The sequence below is a fragment of the Mus pahari genome, chromosome 4 (assembly GCF_900095145.1).
Source record: "Mus pahari chromosome 4, PAHARI_EIJ_v1.1, whole genome shotgun sequence".
Classification (NCBI taxonomy): domain Eukaryota; kingdom Metazoa; phylum Chordata; class Mammalia; order Rodentia; family Muridae; genus Mus; species Mus pahari.
In genome coordinates, this window is record NC_034593.1 from 79,819,282 (window position 1) to 79,842,432 (window position 23,151).

The 23,151-nt window shown below is 56.1% G+C and overlaps 1 protein-coding gene across 3 annotated transcripts; it reads right to left on the bottom strand.

The window, feature by feature from the left end:
• Positions 1–739: 739 nt before the first annotated feature.
• Zbtb7b (zinc finger and BTB domain containing 7B) lies at positions 740–15,991 on the bottom strand. 3 transcript variants are annotated; one of them, XM_029538096.1, is made up of 4 exons: positions 15,830–15,991; positions 15,392–15,492; positions 2,633–3,804; positions 740–2,287 (listed from the first exon to the last, which is right to left on the bottom strand). In XM_029538096.1, the coding sequence occupies exons 3-4, from the start codon at positions 3,796–3,798 to the stop codon at positions 1,822–1,824; spliced, it is 1,632 nt and encodes a 543-aa protein (XP_029393956.1). In that variant the 5' UTR covers positions 3,799–3,804; positions 15,392–15,492; positions 15,830–15,991; the 3' UTR covers positions 740–1,821. The 3 variants fall into 3 exon arrangements, with proteins under 3 accessions (XP_029393956.1, XP_029393955.1, XP_029393954.1); XM_029538095.1 differs by lacking the exon at positions 15,830–15,991 and adding an exon at positions 15,665–15,691; XM_029538094.1 differs by lacking the exon at positions 15,830–15,991 and adding an exon at positions 15,648–15,688.
• Between the last annotated feature and the right edge of the window lie 7,160 nt (positions 15,992–23,151).

The following is a 23,151-nucleotide window of genomic DNA, read 5'->3' on the forward strand; positions in this document are numbered from 1 at the left end:
GAGTGGGAAAGCCACAAGGAGAGAGTGGAGGCCGCTGCCCCAACTCTCTGGGACTAAGCCCCAGGTTTCTCCAGCCCCGGGCTCCCCTATCACCTGAAATGCTAAGATGAGGCCCATGGTACCTGACCTCCCTCCTAATATATTACATCATCACTTTTTAAATAGATACAGGGACTGGTCCCGCCACCCCTCCCTGTGTGGCCCTTCCCCACTGTTGGGGTTACCTGGGCAGCTGTGCAAATGGGCATGGAGGTGGATGGGGAGAGGAGAGCACCGGGCCCCTGAACCTGCCCCTTTCCAGGAGGGGGAAGGGCCACTAGGCCAAAGGGGTAAATAGTGCAAGGCAGAGCCCAGGCCGCAATGGGGGTCCAGCACCCAGCGAGGAAGGGGTGAGGCGAAGATTATTCCCCACCCCAGGAAAATTGATAGTTAAAAATGTGAAATTGGATTTCAACAAGACCATCAGAAGAGGCTATGTACAGAACGGGGGAGTGGGGGGGGTGGACTCAGTCCTAAGAGTGCCAGGCAAGGTCTGAGGAAAGGTTCCCTTTCCCCTAGGTCTGCTCCGCAGCTCACTTTTCCCAAGGGCAAGTGAGTTGCCTACCCACCGTGTTGACAAGGGGGCACCCGTTCACAGGCCTGGATGTCTGGATGTGACTCTAGCTCATGAAAAGTGGTCGCTGGGGGGGGGGGGGGGGGGGGGGGGGGGGGAGGGGGGGGGGGGGGGAGGGGGGGGGGGGGGCGGGGGGCGGGAAGCGTTCGCCCTTACAGGGCATGGCCACCAGATGGCGCTAGCTTGCCCGCTCCCCACAAGGCTACTTCAACCCCTCACCCCACCCCACACCCAGCGCCCGCCAGCCCGGGGGCGGCGTGAGTCAGGGGCAGCAAGCAGCAGAGGCGGCTCCCGCTTGCACCTGGGCGGGGAGGTAGGGAGGAGAAGAGGGTAAGACGCCCGGCCCGCCCTGCCCTCTGGCCCCAGGGAGGGAGCGCCAGGAACAAGACATTCCCTGCCCCAGGACGCGGGAGGGAAGAGGTGGAGAGCTCCCTTAGCTGGGCGGAGACCTTCTGCTACCCCCAGGGGCGGGCGAGCCAATCAGGCCACCCTGCCCTCTTCTTCTCCAGGACCCCATGACTCAGCGTTGGAACTGGGTGGAGGGGGACTGGGATGGCTCCGTCCGTACAGGCCCAGTCGCCCCCCCATCCCCGCCGCCACCCCAGTCTTTCAAGCCTCTACCTTGTTTGCCCCCTCTTACCCTTCCTTTGCCACCCCCCTTTGCATAATTTACGGCCAGGAAAAAGGAACAGAAACCAGGAAGGAGGGGTCTCGGAAGGGAGGGGCAGTCCACCCCCTCACAGCCAAAACCCAGGGGGCATGGGAGTAGGGCAAGGATTTGGTCCTAAACCCCAGCCTCCTAGAAACCCGCATAGCCGAAGTGGGACCCCACAAATCAGAGATAGATTATTGCTTCAATTCCCCAGTAGTGGCTGGGGACAGGGACCCCACCTTTATTGTGTGTGTGTGTATATATATATATATATATATATATATATATATATATATATATATATATACACACACACACACACAGACATATATTTCATGTTTAACTCCTTGGGTGATCACCCCAATCTAGAGAGCTTGTGCCCCAAAACCTCAGCTTGTAATTGGAATGAAGGCTCTGGGGGGGAAGGGGCGTTCGATTCTGATACCAACAAGGTTCAGCATCCCCGACCCCGATACCACTTGTTTTATGTGCTCCCCATTGCTTGGCGTGGTGTCCCAGGCCTTGTGCTGTTCCATCCTGCCCATTCATCCCTCTTTTAAGAGGACTCCATGGCACCTTCTGCCTGTGGTGTGGTAGGTGTCCCTTCCTCCTCCTCCTCCTCAGGGGGCCCTTGTGTAGTGACTGGGGGTCCCGTGGGGGCCGACTGCTCCCAGAATCGAGCCAGAGAGAGGTGGAAGGTGTCCAGGTGGCCATTAGAGAGGTCAAGGCCAGCAGGGGATGAGGTGGTGGTCGAGGGCGGTGGGTAGTGAGGGGCCACATCATCCTTGCGGCGCCTTCGGGTGCGCACCTCCAGGCAGTTCTGACCCTTGAGATGGCGCTGCAGGTGGTCCTCCTTGGCGAAAGCCTTGTGGCACAGGTGGCACTCATAGGGCCGGTCCCCGGTGTGCAGGTGCATGTGGTTCTTGAGGTCGTAGCTATGCAGGAAGCGGGCTGGGCAGTGGGGGCATGAGTAGGGGCGTTCTCCTGTGTGCTTCCGCATGTGGATCTTCAGCTTGTCATTCCTAGTACGAGCAAGGGCAAAGGGCAGACACTCAGGACTCAGGATAGGATCCCCAGCCCATCTTAGCCACGCCCCCCCGGCCTTAACCCACCCTAGTTCCTCCCTGCCTTTTCCGACTGCTGCCCCAGGAGACCCTTTTTGATTAGCCCTAAGCTCAATGAGCCCTGGCACTATGAGCTCCTCTGCTTCCAGTTCAATCTTCTTGGGAACTAGCCCACTCCCGATCACGCCCTCGCTTGCCTATTTTGGCCTCCCACCTCATTCTAGGAACCCACCAAAGAGCTGGCCCCCACGCCGATCATCAGTCACCCTCAGCCATTCTGGGTCGTCCCCACCTGGTGCTCACCTGGTGAAGCGCACGCCGCAGACCTCACAGGCAAAGGGCTTCTCACCAGTGTGGGTCCTCATGTGCCGAGGCAGTTTGCCTGCCCCGTGGATTATCTTGTGACAGACTGGGCACTCTTGGGGCATCTGTGAACGACGTTTACGCACCAGCTTGTCTTGCCCATCCAGGCCTGGTGCCAGAGCGTCCTGGTGCAGCGAACTTAGATATGCCATCAGGTCGGGGTCAATGGGATCTTCGTCTGAGCCCAGCTCCTCTGGTGAGAGCGAGGGCTCATTACTCTGGGCTAGCCCGTAGCCTGGGGGGTATACCATCTCCTCCTCTTCTTCCTCACCTTCAAAGACTTCATAGTTCAGGGGCCCCTCGGCAGGTGAGGCGCCACCTGTGGGAGGACTATAGCTATCTCCGAGCCCACTGCCCCCACTGTTACCCAATCTACCAACCACCTCTTCTTCTTCGTAGGTCAAGGGATGGGTGAGTACTGTGGGGGCCTCAGGGACCAGATGGTTTGCTCGGGCCCCTTTGGTTTGAAGAAAAGCTTTCCGGGGTTTGCGGCTGCGGCGGGCGACAGGTCGAGGTGGTGGCGGTGGTGGTGGGAGGAGGGGCACCTGTGGAGGGTTGTCTTCACCGTTTGGCATTCCTGAGGTTGAGGCTGTGGTAGTGGCAGTGGCGAAAGCCTCCAGGTACTGTCGGGCTCGCTCACAGTCATCCTCATCTGGGCTGGGGGCTTCCAGCCCACTGCCTTGTAGGATCTCCATGCAAGCAGCGATGACACACGGGATTTCCAGTAGCCGAGCGGCTTGGAGTACAGCCGGCATATTGGCGCTGCTGGTGGTCAGTGTAGCTGTGTAAGCAAACTCGAGCAGGGCACCTAGAGCCTCCGGCCCTACAAAGTCCAGCTCACACACACCGGCCCCTGCTCCCCCAGAAGCAGTCCCACCACCCCCTGTTCCCATCACAGTTCCCCCTCCACCCTCCGTAAAGAGCTTCTTGAAGTAGTGGCTACAGGCAGCCAGCACAGCCCTGTGGGTGCGGTACTCAAGACCCTGCGTCCTGATGGTGAGGTCGCACAGATGGCCCAGCTGGCGCTGCTCGTTCAGGCAGCTCAGGAGCTCGCTGCTGTGGTCTGGGAATGGGATTCCAATCAGGTCATCCTCAGGGCTCCCCATCTTCTCCTGCAGGGTCAAGTAGAGGGTGAAGTTAAGAGAGATGGCACCGACTGCTCTTCCAGAAGTCCTGAGTTCAATTCCCAGCTACCACATGGTGGCTCACAACCATCTGTAATGGGGTCTGGTGCCCTCTTTTGGTGTGTCTGAGGAGACCAATGGTGATGTACTCATATACATAAATTAAATAAATAAATCTTAAAAAGAGTGCTTATTCTGGCCCATACTCCCCCCCCCCCAAACTACCTTCCATGTCATGTACAAGGAAACTGCGGTAGGTACGGACAGATGAAGCAACTGGCTTTCCAGGTGCAGTGCCAAGTGAGCAGGGTCATTCTGAGTCAGCAGATCCAGACCACCTTCCTGGCTCTCACATGGCTCTACCCTGCTTCTGCAGGTCCGCCTTCCTGTGATCCTAGGCAGACTCGCATTTCACTGTCCCCATCCCGATCCCTTTAGAAGATGCACTGGTCCGGGGAGGTAAGGTCCTGGAGTCCTGGCTTAGGCTTTAAGAAAAACTGACTAAAAGACCCATGTTTGTCATCCGAAAGATGTGTAGCGGAGCCTCCCCACAGCTCTGGTAGAGGCCAGGCCTGCTGGGTTCTGTCACAAGCATAGTACACCCAAACAAACGAAGCCACCCTCTTCCCCCATGCCCCCCCCCCAAGCTACATTCTCCAGCCACCAAAAGTTCACCTTTCCTTCAAGATCCCCGCTCCCCACATCCTCCCTCCCTCCCGCATGGGCCAAGGAACAGCTACCCTATGCTGGGGTTGTCACTGGGCAGGTACTTCCTGTACCCTCACAGATAAGCATCACTGTCAAAAAGCTAAGTCCCACCCCTCCTCTCCCCTCCCCACTTAAACTATTCTCTCTCTCTCTCTCTCCCTCCCTCCCTCTCCCTCTCCCTCTCCCTCTCCCTCTCCCTCTCCCTCCCCCCACTCATTCCAGGGGAGAGCATGCCTCTCCTCTCCAGAGGCCATTGGCCCACCTTAGAGTCTCTCCATGCAGGGCCCGGCCCACCTTCGTCATAGGGATCTGGTAGGAAAGGATTGTAGAGTGGCCTAGTTGAATGACCTTGAGCAAGTCATTATGATGAGGGGTAACCGCAGTCAGGTATGGCCCAGTGCCTAATGCACAGCAGGAGCTCAGTCCCTGGTGTGGCCTATACTTTCCTGTTACACAAGAAGGCGTTGGGAACACCAGGCTTAGTGGCGCACGCCTTAAATCCCAGCACTTGGGAGGCAGAGGCAGGCGGGTCTCTATGAGTTCAAGGTCAATCTGGCCTACATAGTTAAGTTCCAGGACTGTCAGGGCTATGTCAGGAGACCCTGTCTCAAACAAACAAACAAAAACCAGAAACAACCAACAAACTAAGCAACCAATCAAAAACCCAAACCAAAAACACAACACAAAAACAAACCCGGGGCTGGGAAGTACAGCTGCGAAGGCTCAGCCGGTCAGTCCTGATACTTTGTTAGTCTACTAGAGCCTGCAACAGCTCTGGGCTCTGGAGTCAGCCAGGCCTGAGTTTGAATTCTTAGCTCTGTGATCTTAAGCAAGTGATTTTTATCTCTGAGCCTCTTTCCTCATCTGTAATACTGGATAATTCCAGCTGACCCCAGGGGTTGTGGCGAGGGGTAAATCAGGCCAGGTGTGGCATAACCGAACACACACAGTAGGGGCTCAGTCAGTAGTCTGGCCTCAGGGCAGATTCCAGTGCACATATGGCCTCAGCTGAGAAAACGACTAGGAGACAGACCTGCCTCTTCCGTCCCTGAATGGACCCTGAGGGAGCCAGGTTACTATGGAGCTAAACTTGACCTTGGACAAGTCACTTCCTTTCAGAGGTCTATTCCTCCTGACTGTAATATGAAAGGCTAGTCTAAGCCATCCTTGGGTCAGTTTGGTTGATCAACCCTGGCCACCTATGAGAAAGAGTTTTGGGTGTGCAAGACAGGGGCTACTTATTTCCTCTTTAAGACTGCAAGCTACACCTGGGCAGCCTTAGGTGTCTCACCTGTTCCCACTCTAAGTTCCCAAACCACTTCCCGCCCTGGGGGACCAAGCAGTCTGGGAGCCCTCTCCACTCCCAGTAGTTTACGTATGATACAAGAGGCTAATGACCCCAGGACTTAAGAACAAATAAAAATCAGGTGGGCAGCAATGGGCATACTCCAGGGCCCAAGTGCATGTTCCTCTTAAGGGGCACAAGTGGGGCATTCCTTGCTACCCATTGGCTGGGAGCTGGGTACCCGGAGGCACGTGGCTCACCCTATCCTTCACCCTCCTTCCCTACCTACTCCACCCATTCCCGTTGGTAAACCTGCCTCCTTTCTCCCACCCCAGGGCTGATCTCTGTGGCAACTTGGTACGGCAGGTGTACTGTACCGATTGGCTGATCTTGCTGCCAGGTCACAGGCTCAGAGTAGTTCACCACCAACTCACATAGGGCTTGGGCAAGGGTGGGTGTTTTAACTCCTTAGGCTCAAATCCAATACCTATGGCCACAAGGTATCGAGGAAGGACTAGATAGGCAGATGGCATACAGGGCAGGAGAGGCTGTTCTGGGAAATCCCCTAGCCCTGGCACCCATACCAACTGAGGTGCCACCTGGAACTATGCTAGTGCCAACCAGGCCAAGGGGGCACTCCTAGCCCTATCATATGGGAGGAGTTGGTGGGGTGGAGGCCTCCCCTTAATTCTGTCAGGGTGGGGCACTGGTGCCAGTATGCCCACCCCACCTTGGGCACCCTTCCCACATCTGTATCCCAGAGGGCCCAGTCCCCTGACGCCCCATGTAGGCTGCCCATCCCCACCCAGCCTGGCATGCCCCCTCTTGCTAAGACCTTGTGGGCATGGGTGTGTGTGGTGGTTGGGGGGGCAGCTATGCCAGGGAACCAGGCAAGGTCTGTTTGGTCTGTTTGCCTGGTAGGGGAAAGAACTGGGGGCCACGCCCCATCACTCCCCTCTTTCTCGACACCACCCCCCCCAGGCTCCCCTCGTTGTCAGGCCTGCTAGACCGGCCAAGCCAGTGGGCAGCTTTCTTGAAACCGGGCCCTGTGTCAAGCCTGCACCATCTTTGGTGGGGGAAAACTCAGAGTGACAACGGTGAGAGTTCTGATCACCTACCATCAGTACCTAAAGCACCTGCCAGTGTGTGTCCACCATCAAGCCACCGAAAGGTGGAGGCACCGGCTGACTTAGACAAAGGTAACTAGAATCTTCCAGGTGCTGACCTTAGACGGCTTCCACAGTAGGGCTGAGGGGCTCTGAGAGCCAACCCTGCTGGCCTGAGCCAGCTGAAGGGCAGACATAGGAGGCCCTGAATGGGGCAGCTGAGTAAAGCTGGCCCCCCTTCTCCCTACCTTGGGGATTAGGGACTGAGGCTTAGTGTGGGGGGCAGCCAGCAGAAGCAGGATTAGTGGCGTAAAAAATAGATGTGGGCGCACAGAGCACCCCCCCCCCCATTCCAAGGCCCCTTCTCCCAGCTCCGCCAGGGAGCCAGAGAGGTGCCTAGTCCTGTTTTTTTCTGGAGCAGCAGCTTGGAGGCAGAGAAGCCAAGGGCCAGGCTGAAACACCTTCCTGCTAGGGATGACTGAGACCCAAGGCACTGCCCAGTGCTCCTGGTGCCTGGGCTGGTCACCCCTCCCCCTTCTTTCTCCTTTCTGCCCCCACCCGGGCTCCAGCCTCAGGTTCTCTTCCTGTTTTTTTGGAACCCAGTTTGCACGAAGCTAGCTAGGGCTTTGGCCTGTGGCTGGACCAGAGGGGTAGGGAAATTGGACATCCAATCCAAAGTCCTCAGGGACCCGGGAATCCTTAGTCCGTGGTTCCTTCCATCCTTTCTCAAGACTTACGTGGTCAAAGAAGCACAGATATCTGAACTACCCAGTTTCAGGCAGGTGAGGTGGCTGAGCCACATGTCACTAGAGGATTAGAAGAGCCTCTACAGAGGGGGTCAAAAGACAGGTCCTGGGCCCAGGGATGCCCAAGACACTTAAGGAGCCCTCCCCTCCGCTCCTCTAAACTTCTACAAGCCTTCCCCACCCCCCACGTGGCGCTTCCCCCCTCCTAACCTCACCACCCCCAGCACTCACACTTCCTGGGGGCCGAGGCGGGGAAGAGAGACCGCAAGCCACGAAGGGGGAAGGAGGCAAGGGGAGCTGGCTGCTTCCCGGTGCCGTGGGGGTTAAGCTCCCATCAAGCCCCCGATCCTGGTGCAGGGGCTCCAGACTGAGGGACACCACAGCTGCTCCCTCGTAGTTTCCTTCCGTAACATCAGCTCTAGCACACAGCTCTAGCCCATCAAGGAGAATGGAACAAGATAAAAAGATGGCGGAGAAAGGAACGGGGCAGCGCTTTTCCAGTCTCCCCTCATCCCCTCTAGGAACCCCAGCCCTTTACTTCTGGGCTTTCTCTTGGACTTCTCTTCTTCTTTCTGACCCTTTCCTACCTTCTGTGGGCCTTGTCTTCCCAGCACAAGATTGAACCTTGGTTCCCTTCCTTAGCCCTTATGCGTGTTCCCCCATATGACCCCCTCCACCATGCCTGTCCCTGGGACTTCTGCTAGGAAGCATCGCCCACCACACAGGGTTTCTCTCCCTCTTCCCATTACTTCTCTCACTGAAGCATCTCCTGAGCCCAACATTTACCATGCTCCAAGCATCCCTGCACGCCTGTGTGGAGTCGAGAGGCCAGAAGAACCGAATCAAGACCAGGGCTTGTTCTGCAAGGCCTGGTCTTATGAAGAGATGGCTGAGTTTTGGGTACCCATACTTGCCTTCTGGAGGAAGCAGAGGACCAAAACTCGGGAGCCACTTGGAGAAAAGAGGTGGCAGAGGTGGGGTGTGCGGAGAGAGCGGATGTGGGGTAAGGGGGACAGTGAGTGCCTCTGCCCGGCAAAGTTTCCAGCCCTGAAGCTAGTGGACTTTCCCAAGTGCCCACCCCAGCCAGGTAACTGACTATCCACTTGGACAGACCCTGGTCATCAGGGCTCCCAGCAGTTTGACTGGGCAATACCAACTCTCCTTAGGGCTAAGGAGCCTGCACAAAGTGCCAGGGTCTACCTTGTATCCCCCTCCCCCCAGCCATATCTTTAGCTGGGTAACCAAGCTGGCTGGTAACCCCACACCCGCTTAGCCGCAGGCAGAAACCTGAGCCCCCCCAAGCCCCAGAAGACACCCCAGCCGGGTCCCCGGAGCCCAGCTCCCTGCCAGCCTGTCCAACCTCCTGGCCCGGCCCAGCAAGCACAGCTTCCGTAGGACCCTTCTTTTGCCTTTCTTGTTTGGACCTCTTGGATCCCTTAGACTCTGAAGCCCTCACTCCAACACCTCAGCTCCTCTGTTCCCTCAAGCCTCCAATGAAATCTGGGCACCCTCTTCTTAGCCTGTTTTTCAGTACTCCTCTAACCCTTGGCCAACTCTAGGCCTCCGAGCCTCCCCTGGGGCCTGACCTCCTGAGCCAGAGCTGGGCCTACTCACCTGAACGCTGAGGGGCCTTGCCGGCAACTCCTCCTGGCCCCTGGGGGCAGCACGTTGGGAGGGGTGGAGGAGGGATAACTTGGGGGGGTAGGGTGACTGCTCCCCACTCCAGCTCCCTCCTTCAAAGGGGCCGCCTACGACCTGGCCCAGCCCCTCCCCCTACAGCCTTAACCCTCTGGGTGCTGTCCCCCTCCCCCCAGCTTGGAGGGAGGGGTTACAGAAGGACTGGCAGCGTGGGAGAAGGCCCAGAGTCTCTGCCTGCAGTGCCCAAAGCCCCAGCTGTCCCCACCCCCGCCTGTCCTTACTCAGTCCTAAAAGGGGAAAAAGGTGAGAGTAGGAAAGGTAGGAGCCGGCCCAGTCCAGGAGGACAGAGGTGAGGAAGAGCAATGGGAGAGGTTGTCGGAGGTGGGACCAGGAGAAGGAAGGGAGGGGAGGGGACAGAAGACAGCCTTGGCCAAATCAGGAGGAGGGAAACTCTGGACACTCAGTGCCAGGGGTGACAGGTGCCTAGGTCCCAGCCCCTCAGGGTATGTGGAACTAGGGGAACATAAAGAGACCCTCCAGACCCTAGTAAGCTCTCGCCCCGTTCTGGGAGCTGTCCGGATTCTCTTCACCTTGTACCAGGCTGGAGCCCTCAGGGGCTGGGCAAGGCGGCACCCGCCCTCCTCACAGCCTCACCCCAAACCCACTCACATACCACAGTTCCTCGCCAGGGCGCCGGCCCTGCCAACCAGGCCAGGGGGCAGCTCTCATGCCAGACCCCAGTGACCAGGGGGACAGAGCTGGCTGAGGAGGGGTAGGCATACTGGGGGAGCTGTAGGCACCGAAAGAGGAAGGAGGCGGGAGGGGGCATATGCTGGGAAGCTCCTCGCCCCACCCCTTGCGCAAGCTACGCTACCCTGGCTGGTTGGGTGGGACCCGCCTGGGCCTCAGGGGGCAACTCAGGAAAGTTCTGAGATGAACTGGGTGGGCCACAAAATGTCATGTAACTCCTGGGATTTCTTATTCTTGGAGTGAAAGGTACCCCGAAATCCTCCAAACAGTAGGCTATCCTGCTAGGCTCAGGGAGAATCACAGAAATGTCCCTGAAGATACCCCCTCCCTGCTACCCCCAACAGCTGCTGGCTCAGTGCCGCTGGCCTGCTGCTCCTCACCGGCTCCCGGCCTGGCTGGCAGCTACCCACCAGGATGCTGGCAGTCCTGCCCGCCTCTCCCTCCTACCCCCTGCTCGCAGTGTCCTATGCCAACTGTGGGCCTGGGGTGGGGGAGGGTCACTTCTGTGCCTTGGTGCCAGGCAGGCGGGCCCGGGCCCCTGAGGTCCTATAGATAAGCCCCAAGACCCTGTCCTTAAGCCACCTCCCTAAGAAGAAGCATATTGCTTAGTAGGGCTGATACAGAGAATGGATAGGCCTACGAGCAGTTACCGAAGGATCCACGCCCCAAGGTGGGGACCAGTGTCTCTCCTGTCACCAGGCGCCAATCTCCCAGCATTCCCCTTACAAATGCTTGGGCACCAAAGTCCCTGCAATTCCTAAGAGCCCCAGTCTAATGCCTGTAGCCTGTGAGGGAGTAGGGTGGGGCTGCTCCCTGCCCTTTGATCCCCATAAAGGGAGGGAACTAGCCTGGAGGGCAGGGGGCAGGGAAGGAGTTCATGGGGCCCCTCATTTCCCCTGCCAGGGGCATCAGGGCAGGGTGTGGGCATCTCTTGGGTGGGGCTCCTCCTAAGGTGAGGATGGGTAGTCAGTACGTCTCAGCAATGGGAGATGGATGTCAATACGTGGTGTCATATGGGAATGAAGTATCATGAACAGAGTAAAGAAAATACAGAAGGTCTCTGTTGCAACCTACTCCAGTACTGACTTTTACCCTTACCCAGAAACACTCTTAGCCGTGGCCAAACTGAGAGCTCAAGGACTACAACTCCCAGTGTGCACCACAGCTGCTTTGCATGTACACTGGGAGTTGTAGTTCCCTCAAGAAGCCCTGGGTTCTTTTCCCAAGAGCTTAGCTGGTAGGTTAGAGAAAGAATGGTCACAGATCTCTCTAAGTGGAACACGATTTAAGAAGAGTAAGACAGGTTAGCAGGTCCATGGTGGGTAAAGAAGACCCCCTTACTCCAGGCAGAGGGGAAAGAAAGGAGGAAGGAAGGAGGAGAGGATGTCTGTTGAAAGGGGTATATGGTTGGGGAGGAGCTGGGGGGGGGGGAGAGTGGAAACAGGAAGGAAACTGAAGCCAGAGACATGAAGTCGAAAGCAAGGTCTTGGGGGAGCCCCGCTCTGAGGCGTGGCAGAGACTGGGAGAGCATTTCTCCTACCATTCTGCAAAGGTAGAGGAGGAATTGGTGATATGAAATGATATCCAATTAATGTATGTGTGTAGGTGAGTGACTGGCTCCATTTGTTTGCCATCAACCCTCTTTTGCCATAGGTACTTTCAACATCTGGATGTGGTATGGGTATTTGCAGGATAGGGACCTCTGAAGGTGCTAAGAAAGCTAAAAGGCAGAGGAAGAGTCTGGGGCAAGGAAGGACTCAGTCTGATGGTGAACACAGCGCAGGGAGCCATGTGTGGTGTTAGGTCCAGGTGTGAAGTCAAGGTAAGGGCAGGGTAGAGATCTCAGGAGCTAGGAAGCCTCAGGGAAGAGATGGCTAAAGGGTCCCTGTGTCACCTGCTTCCTACCCATCTCAGGCTGTGGGCCACAAAGAGGGAAGCCTCTTTGGCCCTGCTGAGACATTTGCTAAAGGTACTTGGACTAGCGCGGCCTGTGAACACAAAAGATATGGCATCTCAGGAAGCTAGAGGGCAGCTGGGCGTCTTTCCCTAGTGGGGGTGGGGGTCAGAGATGGATAACAGACCTACTCTGAGAACACTTTTTCTGGGGTCCCTGAAGTTCTGTGACAAATGCTGACAGGCCACAGGGTTATTGCCAAGCCTTAGCTTGGCTAGGTGGTGGTGGTAATAGGGTCTCTCACCCTCCGGTTCTTTTGTTTGTTTGTTTGTTTTCGAGACAGGGTTTCTCTGTGTAGCCTTGGCTGTCCTGGAACTCACTTTGTAGACCAGGCTGGCCTTGAACTCAGAAATCCGCCTGCCTCTGCCTCCTGAGTGCTAGGATTAAAGGCATGCGCCACCACACCCGGCTACCCTCCAGTTCTTGATCAGTCATTCTATGCCTTCTTCTCAGCCCCCCAGGCCCGCATTGGCACCTGGCCGCTTGTGGTGTTGGCAGGACTGGAGGGGGGGCAGCAAGGCAACTTCAAACTGTCCGGGCAAAACGTCAAGTTTACTCACGGGTTTACTCAGCAGAAGGAGGGGGAAAAGGACAGAGCAGGCACACCCCATGCCAGGGTCCCATCCATCGGCCTGTCTCCACCTTCCTCCCCCACCCTCCCTTTTAGCCCTGGGCCAAAACAGGCACAAGCCCCAAGGCCTGGTGGCAGGGCTGTCTTAACTCTCAGGAAGGTCAGAGAGCCAAACAGGCTGGGGGCAGGAAGCCCTGAAGCAGGCCTAGAGGCGTCTATCAGAGGGCAGTGCCCTGCTTGGAGCCCATCTACTCCCCGGCTTAGGTCTTTGGCCTTGGGCCAAAAGAACTGGGTCTCTCTCTCTCAGCCATCAAAAGGAGGGCCTTGCCTCCTCCACCTGAGCAGTCTGCTGGCCCAGTAAGTTCTGACCCCCAAATGGCCACTCTTGGGTTGGGCCTCAGGTACCAACACCAATGCCATTTAGGATTCCATTCATCTTAGCCTTGGCTGGGAATGGGGGGGCACACTCTAGCTGACCTACTTCCCTTTCCTCCCCACCTGTTTTCACTCTCAGCTTCTCTCCCCAAGCCTTCACTGTCCCCACCCCAGAGGTGCTCCACCCCCCCATGCCTGCTGGGTCCCCTCCCCCACTCTTCCCCAGGGTGCCAAGTGCAAGCACACAAAGGGCCCGATGGTGCATTGTTAGCCCAGCCCCCGCTGCCCGCCGCACCCTCCTGGGGCAGGCACTAGGCCAAGGAGGAGCTGGGGGCGGTGGGTGCCAGGGGGCACCATGGGGAAGGGGGAAGAGGACAGCACCTGTCTCCCGGCCACCGGGGCTGTCGCACCTGGACTGAGTAGTAGGGAGAGAGCCCCATTAGAGCAGGCCTGTCTCCTTGACACCTGAGCCTAGTGGGCACTGCTTGCTTTCTTCCCAAGAGCCCCTTTCGGATGGTATTAACCCCTTCCTGACCCCAGGCTGGGGATGGTGGTACCCAAGGGAGGGGGACAGTGTCTGGGGGTGTCAGCAGGCAACAGCGTGCCTACAGCAACCATGTAACAGGCACGCTGGGGGAGCTGGGGTCCCGGGGGCCAGGGCCAGGAGACACTGGCAGAGATTTCTCCTTGTTTCATCAGCTGCTCCGGGGGGAGCCCCCTGTCCTTGTTACCATGAAGGAGGAACACTAACTACCATCCACACCAAGTCAGAAATATGCCCTTCTCCTGCCCAGCACAATACTTCTTATGCCCGGTATCTCCTCCCAATCTAATGTCCACTCCATGCCAGCTCCATAAGCAGTGCCAGGAGGGTACAGGGGTGACCAAACCAGTTGGTGTGTGTGGGGGGGGTGGTAGCAAAACGCAACCCAATAATCCTCCAGGCCTTAGCGTTCCCCCCCCACACCAAAACACACACTGCCTCAGGGAACAGAGAGTTCCTATCTTGATTTATTTAACTCCTCACTTCCCAATCTGACTCCCCCCTACCCTTGATAAACGGTCCCCTCCTCTGGGAATAAGTTGGGGGAAGGAGAAATAGCTGCGCTGACTCATTCCCGTTCTCAGCTGCAGCTAGGGGTCTCCAAGGCATTCGGGAGGGGGTCAATTCAAGAACGCCCTCCACCTGGCCCGGAAGCCAGGACAGCTTGCCGGTCTCCCCCTCTCCCCAGCACCCACTTCCGGTGTCCCAAACTAGGTCAGCAGTGCTCGTTTCCTGTGGGTCAGCTAGCACCGGCGCCTCTGCCCCTCCCCTGCTCCGGACCCAGGCTCCCCGCCTTACCCCCCGCCCCCCCAGGGCGCCCCGAGGTCTCACCACGTCTCAGCCGCCCTTTGATACATGGGGGTTGTGCGGGGCGGGGGGCAGGGGACCCGCCCTCTCTCCAAACACTAGCAGGGCCGGGGCGCCTGGGCAGGCACGTGTCCGGGCACAACCCGCTGCCCACGCTGCCCCCCCACTCCCGCCCCCCCGCCCTGGCCAGGACACGTCGCTCTCTTACTTGGGTGGGGTGGGAGGAGGGGAGAGAAAGCTGGAAAAGGAAAGCAGCGCCCCCCACCCCTTTGAATGGCCAACCTCGGCCAGAGGAGCGCACTAGGTTTCTACCACACAGCGACCCCCACTCTGCTCAGGGCAGGTGCGCCGGCGCCGGCGGCAAGACCGCTGGTAGGTCGAGTTCTTATCACCCACCCTCGCACAGGAGTTGTGAGAGCAAAAGCTGACTTTGAAAAGGTGGCGGTGGGCCTGAGGCTTGAGAGACCGGAATGTGATTGCGGAGCGGGAGGGGCAGAGGGGTCGTCCTGCTGAGCCGCACTGCCGCTGGAGAGACGACGCGGCTTTGGAAGCGCAAGAAACCGAATAGTCCAGCCGGTAACTTTCCCCCAAGCCGCGGTTCCTCCCGGCCCCCCCCCCCATGCCACTGGCCTGGGTCCAGCCCTCCGTGCCAGGGGGGCGCGGAGCTGGGTGGGTGGGTGGGGACACGCGTTGTCCTAGTTAAGAGTCCGTCAGGGTTTCCATTCCCTCCATTCGGTCGGGCCTGGGGTCTCGCCCTAAAGTCACAAAAGCGACTGGGGGGGTGGGGGTAAGTTCAGTGCAGCTCACCCCTTCTCCATCCCGTAGCTCACAGTCTGTCTGATAGTAGAAGTGCAAAGAAAGTTTATGGAGACCCTCCGCTCAGAGTTGGGGGGAGGCCATAGTTCTCTACCTTTCCTCCAAGTTAAAACCAATTCCAAAGACCCAGGAAAGCTACAGGGAATGCGACTGGTTGAAATCTGGTGTGTGTGTACGTGTGTGTACAGGGGTCTCACAGGACGCACGAAGGACACTGCAGTAGGCTCGAGTTTAGTAGACCCCGAGCCAAGGGGCAAAAAGTGGGGCTCACTTACCTCTCAGCCGTCGGGTCCGTTCGCTGGAGCTGCAGAGGCACAGGGTGTAGGAAGAAGCGCGTCCCCCGCCAGGCTGGGGGGCTTGGGACTCTGCTCCGGTCCTGGTCAGAAGGCCGCGGTCAGTGGCTCGCTGCTCGTTGCTGGGGGGCTCCTCCTCCGCCACCCTTTGCCTCCTCCTGCTGCCCGCCCCCCCCCTTGGCCGCGGAGAGCCGTACATTCACCTGGCTCCCACTCGCCCCCCCAAGGCCCGCCTCACCTGTCCTGCTGTCTCACCTGTCCTCTCTCTTGCTTTCCCCCATCCCTCCCCCCCCCCCCCCCGCCCCTGCCACCCCCAAACTCCCCCCCCACCCTTAGCAACACCCTCTGTCACTTCCTGGTTTTTCATTCGCCCCCCCCAGGCACCCCCTCCCTCCGCCCAATAAGGACATAAACTTCCACCTCTTCCAACAGCTAGTTCCAGCAGGGAGCATATGGGTCCCTCCCTCCTTTTCGTCCCTTTTCTCCGAGATTTTGCTTCGCTCCCTGAGCCTTTTCCACCCTTTTCCTTTCCCTTCTTTCCTTCAAACTCCCTTCACCTGCCGCGATCCCTCTCCCTCTCTGCTTTCTACCACTATCTCCTCCGGTCCACCTTAACTGGAGCTCCGCCTCCGACCCCGTCCAGCCCTCTGCTGCTGCCCAACTCCACCCCTTGCACGCCACCGCCCTGCCCATCCATTGGCCTGAACACCCGCCTATCCCAAGTGGGACGCGCCTAGGGTTCATCCAGGGAGGGGGTGGAGCCTGGGCTGGCCAGAAACCAGAAGGGGAGGGAGGCCGAAGACAGTGTCCGCAGTGGCCAGGGAATGGAGCAGCCCCCTCAGGGACTTCCTCTCTTTCAAGAGGGGCTTCTGTAGGGTCACCACCTGGGGAGGGAATGGTAGGAGAGGTTACGGATACGCTGCTGGGGGTGAAGACCTAAAATTTAGAAAGAGTGGGGTCCTGCCGAGGGGCTCTAACCAGGTCAGAGCCCCAGGAGGAAAGAGAGAGAACCTCTAGACACTGAGCTGCAGCCTCTTGGCCCATCCCCATCAGGGAGCGGGGGAGTTGAAGTTGTGTCCCTCCCCACGCGTGACGGCGCCCCGCGGGGAGGGAACAGTGCCCGGGGCAAGGAGCCTCTGCGCTCTAGCCAGTGCCCGTTGCTGCCTTGGCATTTTCAAAGGGGAGGGACTGAGTCGGGGAAGGGGAAGGGGGAGGTGCGCTCCCTCTCGGACTCCGGCGCTTTGCCTTCAACCAGCCGGTACTTTTAGTGGAGAAACTGAGACCCTACAGGTCTTGGGGATTCACTCAGACCCCCGGGTGACGATAGGGACCTGGGTGTTTTAGGATGTTTGCTTAAGTGGGTTTGGGAAGAACCGGTATTCGTATTTAAGTGCCCGACCAGAATGGTAGCCTCTGAGGGACGCTTGCAACTGGGCTGACGATGCTGCGGACCCCAAAAGGGCCCCTCCCACTGGTTTCAAACCGAGTCAAATCCCGCTCTCTAGGGCCAGGTTCGGCTTCGCAGGCCAGGCCGAACCGGGTCGGACTTGTTCTGTTCCCCCCCCCCCCCCGGCTCCCTCCGCAGGGGGCCTCCTTCCCTTTCCAGCAGGTGGCTCCGCAGGACACCAGCTCAACCTGTTGGACCACAATGGGCGGTGCCAGGGGGGCCCTGGCCCTCACCCGGGCTGACCCGGGATCCCCAAGCAGGGGGAGGGGTGGAGTCGGCCCTTCCCTCCCTCTTTCTCCTCTCCCCCCTGACGTGACTCAGCCTCGAGGCCGCTGCTCTGCCCCTCAGCCAGGGGCGGAAAGTGTGAGGCGCCCCAGAGTACTCAAGCCAAACCAAACAGCCCCCCACCCCAGACATTATCTCACTGGAGAATTAGGGGGGCAATAGGGACCAGTGGCCAGCCTGAGGAACTCTGGCTCAAGCAATCCGTTCCGGGTTTTCCTATCGTTTCTGTCCCGCTTTCCCCCGCCCCCCACACCAGCACGCCCTAGGTCAAGTCTGATCTTTGCTCCAGGTTTTCCTAGCGGCCCCGCAGGACTGTTTCTTGTCCGAAGGTTTCCGAGCAAGAGCTGTCTGAACTAGGGTTTTTCCCTTCTACTGTCAGGGTCCTGCTGACCAGGGAGTCAGCCGTGCTAGACATCTAAGTAAAGTGGAGGGAAAACTGCTTTCACGAGAAGGGCACAAGACCTAGGAAAAAGATTGGGGAGAGGGTAGGAAAGTGGCCCAGGGCTCCAGAAGAGTGAGGGTCTTGTCACTAGCTCTAAGGGACTTAGATGCGAACCGCTCTGTCGTTCCACCCCTGCCGCTGGAATTGCTTCTGGCTAGACACAACCCGGATCTTTCTGCGGCAGGATTGTCATTCTTTAGCAGTCCTGGAAATCTACTGTTAGTTCCTTAGTGGCTCTTTTCCATTCCATTCCATGTTTCCATGTTTTTCTTTTTCTTTTCCTTTTTCTTGTGGTACAAATAGTTATTAGTTCCCTTTCATGTTGGGGGAGCACCGACTTGAAATTTCTGTCTAAACCCCCTCCCCATTTTGGGTCGTAACTACCAAACAAGGCCAAGAAGCGCTAGTGGGACCCCGCCCCCTTATTGGGAGTCTGGCGTCTCCCCTCACCCCCATATCAATCCCATATACACCTGAGCTGCTATAGAACTGGACGGCAAGTGTGGGGTCTGCAGGGGCTTCCTGGTGAGCGTCCCCCATCCTCACATTCAGACTTACATCTTCAAACTTTCTAGATTCTAGACTTTAATGTACGAGATAAGTAGGTGAGTAAATACCCCGAGAATGAGATGCTTGCCCTGAGAAGGATAAAAGCTCCCGCAAGAAGGACTTTATAACTAAAGCTGGAGAGAGTGACTCTGAGTGGCGGCCTGGTTTCGAGACTGGCTGGTCCAAGTACACAGAAGAGTGGCTGTTGAGCAGCTTAAGTTGGCCGAGCCCTGGAGGAAGTGTGCGCTGGAGGCGAGGCTTTCCATGTCAGGGTCCTAAAGTGAGTCTGGGGGCCTGTTTCTAGTGGGGGCGCTGAGCTGAAAGCAGCGCCTCGGTCTGCTCCAGGCGCCCACCTAATCGCTGCTTCCCCCGCCCCTCTCCGGCGGCTGCCTCCGCTTCCCTCGAAAAACCCGCCGCCCAGGAAACCGCTGGGGGCGCTCAGACCGCAGCCCCCTCCCTCCCGCCGCCCCCCAGAACCCCTACCGCGACCGCCCAACCCACCTGAAGAGGCGGTGGCTGCCAAGGGTACCCCCTCCCGCCGACTCCCCCCCACACCTGCGGGTAGCACTATTTATAACTGCGCGCCTATTCTGGGCCTCTCGGCTGGAGCCCGCTGCAGCGCAGTGCTAATCGCCGCTGGGATCTCTGCGCCCCCCAGGGCTGGGGGAGGTAAATTTAGCTTCAGGAAGCTCCGGGGAACATTTTCCAAAACTCCACGTCCCAGACAGGCAAAACAGAACCCCTCTGCGCGCAGCCTGCTTCTACTTGTCACTAGGTGGCGCTAGGCTCCTAAACCCCAGCCAGTTAGGGGTTAGGGTAGCGGTTCTTCAGGCCAGGCCACATAGGTAAGGGAGCTGTGGGTAGCTACTGATTCGAATGGATACATTTTAGGAGGCTGGGGAAAAGATGCTCAAGTCTGAGAAGCCAGAGGCTTCTTCGTAGTGATGGGGAAATAACTCCTATGTAAACGAAATGCAAATGAGAGCGTTGTTCCTTGTGCCTAGGGGTGTCTGTGCCCAGGTGTGTGATTGCCAGCTTCTCTTCTCTGTCTGCTGTGAAAATGTGGAGCTGTCCCCCTGGGCCCTCAGATTCATCTTACTGTGATTTCCTTCTTTCTTTCTTTCTTTCTTTCTTTCTTTTTTTTTTTTTTTAGATTTATTTATGTATTTATTATATGTAAGTACACTGTAGCTGTCTTCAGACACTCCAGAAGAGAGAGTCAGATCTTGTTACCGGTGGTTGTGAGCCACCATGTGGTTGCTGGGATTTGAACTCCGGACCTTCGGAAGAGCAGTCGGGTGCTCTTACCCACTGAGCCATCTCACCAGCCCCTATGATTTCTTTCTTACCTCTTTGTGCTCCACCGCCAACTCTTGTCTCTCACATAGCACCCTTGGTTCTACTTGGAATGTAATCTACAGACATTTTGGATAGAAGGCTTTTCTCTTGCTGTGATTCTTGAAGGTCACTTCTAGCTTGTTGATCTAGTCTGCTCCTTTCAACCCAATGAGTCCCCTATCTAGCCCTGCTAGAGAGCTTCAAGGAGCCCAGGGCAGGCAGTAACTCCCCTCTCTGTCTTGGTATCTTCTCTACCCACCCTGTTCTAGGCATGAGCTCCTGAAGCCACAGGCAGAGTGTTCAAGACCCGAGTAGCTACTCTGGGGTGAGGGCATTGGGAGATGTTGCCACATTTCTTTTTCTCTTCTAGAAAAATGGGAAAGTTGTTGGTAAGGAAAACCATTGTAGTCAAAAGGTATTTAGATGGAACCTTAAGTTGGTCCAAGGAGCAAAGGACACAGTGATCTTGGAGCTTTGATGGGAATCAGGTCTGCTTAGGAGGGGTGCCTCTGCCTCCTAAGCCACTAAACTCTTTCCTTTTTTCTTTCTTCTTTCTTTCTTTCTTTCTTTCTTTCTTTCTTTCTTTCTTTCTTTCTTTCTTTCTTTCTTTCTTTCTTTCTTTTTCGGTTTGTCAAGACAGGGTTTCCCTGGGTAACTCCAGTTGACCTGGAACTCACTTTGTTGACTAGGTCTGTAGATCAGCCCGCCTCTCTGCCTCCTGAGTGCTGGGATTAAAGGCTGTGCCACTACTGCCTGGCTCAATTAAACCAATCAGACGAGGAAGGAAGGTTAATGAGGAACCCTGATTTGATTCTCTTTTTTTTTTTTTCTTTTCTGGGCAGGAGTCTTACTATATTGCTCACGCTGTTCTCCACCTCCTGGGATCCAAACGCCCAGGTCAGCTTCCAGAATCGAAGGGAAGATGGATGTGTGTGCTACCTGCCTGGCAAGCCCTAAAGTCACAGAAACGTGGGTGCACTGAATGTCTGTTCTACTAAAGAGTGTGGTCCTTCTGACCTTGGGATGAATCGCTTCCCTTTTTGGGCCTGTTTATTCAAGTTATTGTGAAATAATTCCCTTAACGTTAGTTATCTTTCCTACTTTTGTTCTGTGTGTGTGTGTGTGTGTGTGTGTGTGTGTGTGTGTGTGTTTGTTTGCTGTTTGGTTCTGAGATAGGTTTCACCACTGCACTCTAGCCTGCTTACTTTTGAAGTTTCCTTTTCCTCCTGAGCACACAGATACTCAGGTGTGGAGGTCAGAGGACAGCGTGTAGGAGTTGGTCCTCTCTTCCCATCATGTGCATCCTGTCCTGGGGATTGTAATGAGGAGGCTTGACAGCAAGCACCTTCATCTACTGAGCCATCTTGTTAACCCTGAAGTGTACTTTTTAAAAAATACTCAGGAGGCAGAGACAGGCAAACTCTTTGAGTTTGAGGCCAGCCTCATTTACACAGTGAGTGGGACAGAGCTACAAATTGAGACTTTTATTTATTTATTTTAAATTATTTTTGGGCTGGAGAGATGGCTTAGCAGTTAAGAGCACTGGCTTCTCTTCCAGAGGTCTTGAGTTCAAATCCCAGTGTACTGGCTAGCTTTGTGTCAACTTGACACAGCTGGAGTTATCACAGAGAAAGGAGCTTTAGTTGGGGAAATGCCCCCATGAGATCCAGCTGTGGGGCATTTCCTCAATTAGTGATCAAGGGGGAGAGGCCCCTTGTGGGTGGGACCATCTCTGGGCTGGTAGTCTTGGATTCTATAAGAGAGCAGGCTGAGCAAGCCAGGGGAAGCAAGCCAGTAAAGAACATCCCTCCATGGCTTCTGCATCAGCTCCTGCTTTCTGACCTGCTTGAGTTCCAGTTCTGCATCCTTTGGTGATCAAAAGCAGTATGGAAATGTAAGCCAAATAAACCCTTTCCTCCCCAACTTGCATCTTGGTCATGATGTTTGTGCAGGAACAGAAACCCTAAGACACCCAGCAATCACATGATGGCTCACAACCATCTGTAATGGGGATCTGATGCCCTCCTCTGCTGTGTCTGAAGAAAGCATACTCGCATAAATAAAATAAAATAAAATAAATATTTTGCTTTTTTGAAACTGGGCCACTCTTTAGCCCAGGCTGGTTTTGAACTTATTGTGCAGCCCTGGCTAGCCCCAAACTGGAAGTAATCCCCTTGCTGGATTACTGGATTATAAACTGGTATTGGATTATAAACATGAGCAGCAAACCCTGCTTGAAGTAGACTGTTGTGAGAAGGACCAAAGCATCATCCAGTCTAGAAAGTGTGTCCAGACTGTGTGGCATGTCTTCCTCTGTGAAAGCTCTTTCCAGCTGTGGCTCCCCCTTGAGCCTCTAAGTCTTCATTCCTCTTTCCTCCCACTAGTTCCCCACTACCTGTCCCACCACAGCATACAGCTCTGGACTCTGCTTCCTCCATCCACCACTTCCCTTTGCCAGACATCCTCTCCTCTAGCAAAAGCTTTTGTGCTCGGACCTCAGACTCTGGGATCCACTTCTACTGGCCAGCTTAGACCCTAAGGAAAAGAAGCAGCAGTGAGCCTGGGCTCAATTAGGGAGCAGAAAGAGCCAGCCAGGCAGAAAGCAGACTCAGGAGAAAGGAGAGCCCCAGGTTCAATGGGAAGGTAGGATCTCTGGGTGCACACCAGCCTCTCCCTGCCTGGGCCAGACCTTTCTCCATTCCGCAGTGTTGTGGGGCAGGAGGCTCAGAGGCAACCAGGCAGCATTTCTGAGCTGCGTGTTGCAGGTGTGGACTGGGGAAGCTGAGGCAAGAGGATTGCCACGAATTCAAGGGCAGCTAGGATTGCTGTTTCAAAAATCAAACCAATGAGCTGGGCATGGTGGCACACCTGTTTAATCCCAGCACTCAGGAGGTAGAGGCAAGTATATCTCTGTGAGTTCAAGGACAGCTTGGTCTATAGAGTGAGTTCTAGGACAGCCAGAGCTACACAGAAATTGTATCTCAAAACAACAAAACAAGTCAAACCTAAGAAAGAAATAAAAGGATATACTAGTAAGAACAAAACAAAAAGAAAACGGAAAAAATAAGGCATGCACCTGTAGTCCCAGTGACTCTGAAAGTCTTAGACAGAAAAAGAAAGGAAGTACTTGATGTACTGGTTTTTTTTTTGTTTTTTTTGTTTTTTTTGTTTTTTTGGTTTTTCGAGACAGGGTTTCTCTGTGTAGCCCTGGCTGTCCTGGAACTCACTCTGTAGACCAGGCTGGCCTTGAACTCAGAAATCCGCCTGCCTCTGCCTCCCGAGTGCTGGGATTAAAGGCGTGCGCCACCACGCCCGGCCCTATGTGCTGTTAAGATATCCCCTGCAAAGCTCACAGAAAATGCAAGGTGCCACCGACCACGAATAAACGTGTCCAGTACAAAAACCAGTCATGGTGGCAGGGAGATAGCATTTTAAGGTTAGCCTGGGCTACACAGTAAGACCTTAATCCAGCCCATTCTCAGCTCTGACTCAAACCACTAATGTATAGCCTGCATCCCTCTACTGCTTCCTAACGGATCTTCTATCTTGTCCTTACTCCCTAAAGTGCCTTCTCAGGTTAGCTCATGTTCAGCACCTTGCTCTACCTCATTTTATCCAGTACAAAAGCTCAGGTGACAGAGTTTGGAGAGATGGCTTGGTGGTCAAGAGCGCACACGGATC

Coding starts and splice junctions, on each gene's coding strand:
- Zbtb7b (XM_029538096.1), bottom strand. CDS start 3,798: ATGGGGAGCCCTGAGGATGACCTGATTGGAATCCCATTCCCAGACCAC. Junction 2,288..2,632: donor TGCGGCGTGCGCTTCACCAG/GTGAGCACCAGG, acceptor TGCTCGTACTAG/GAATGACAAGCTGAAGATCC.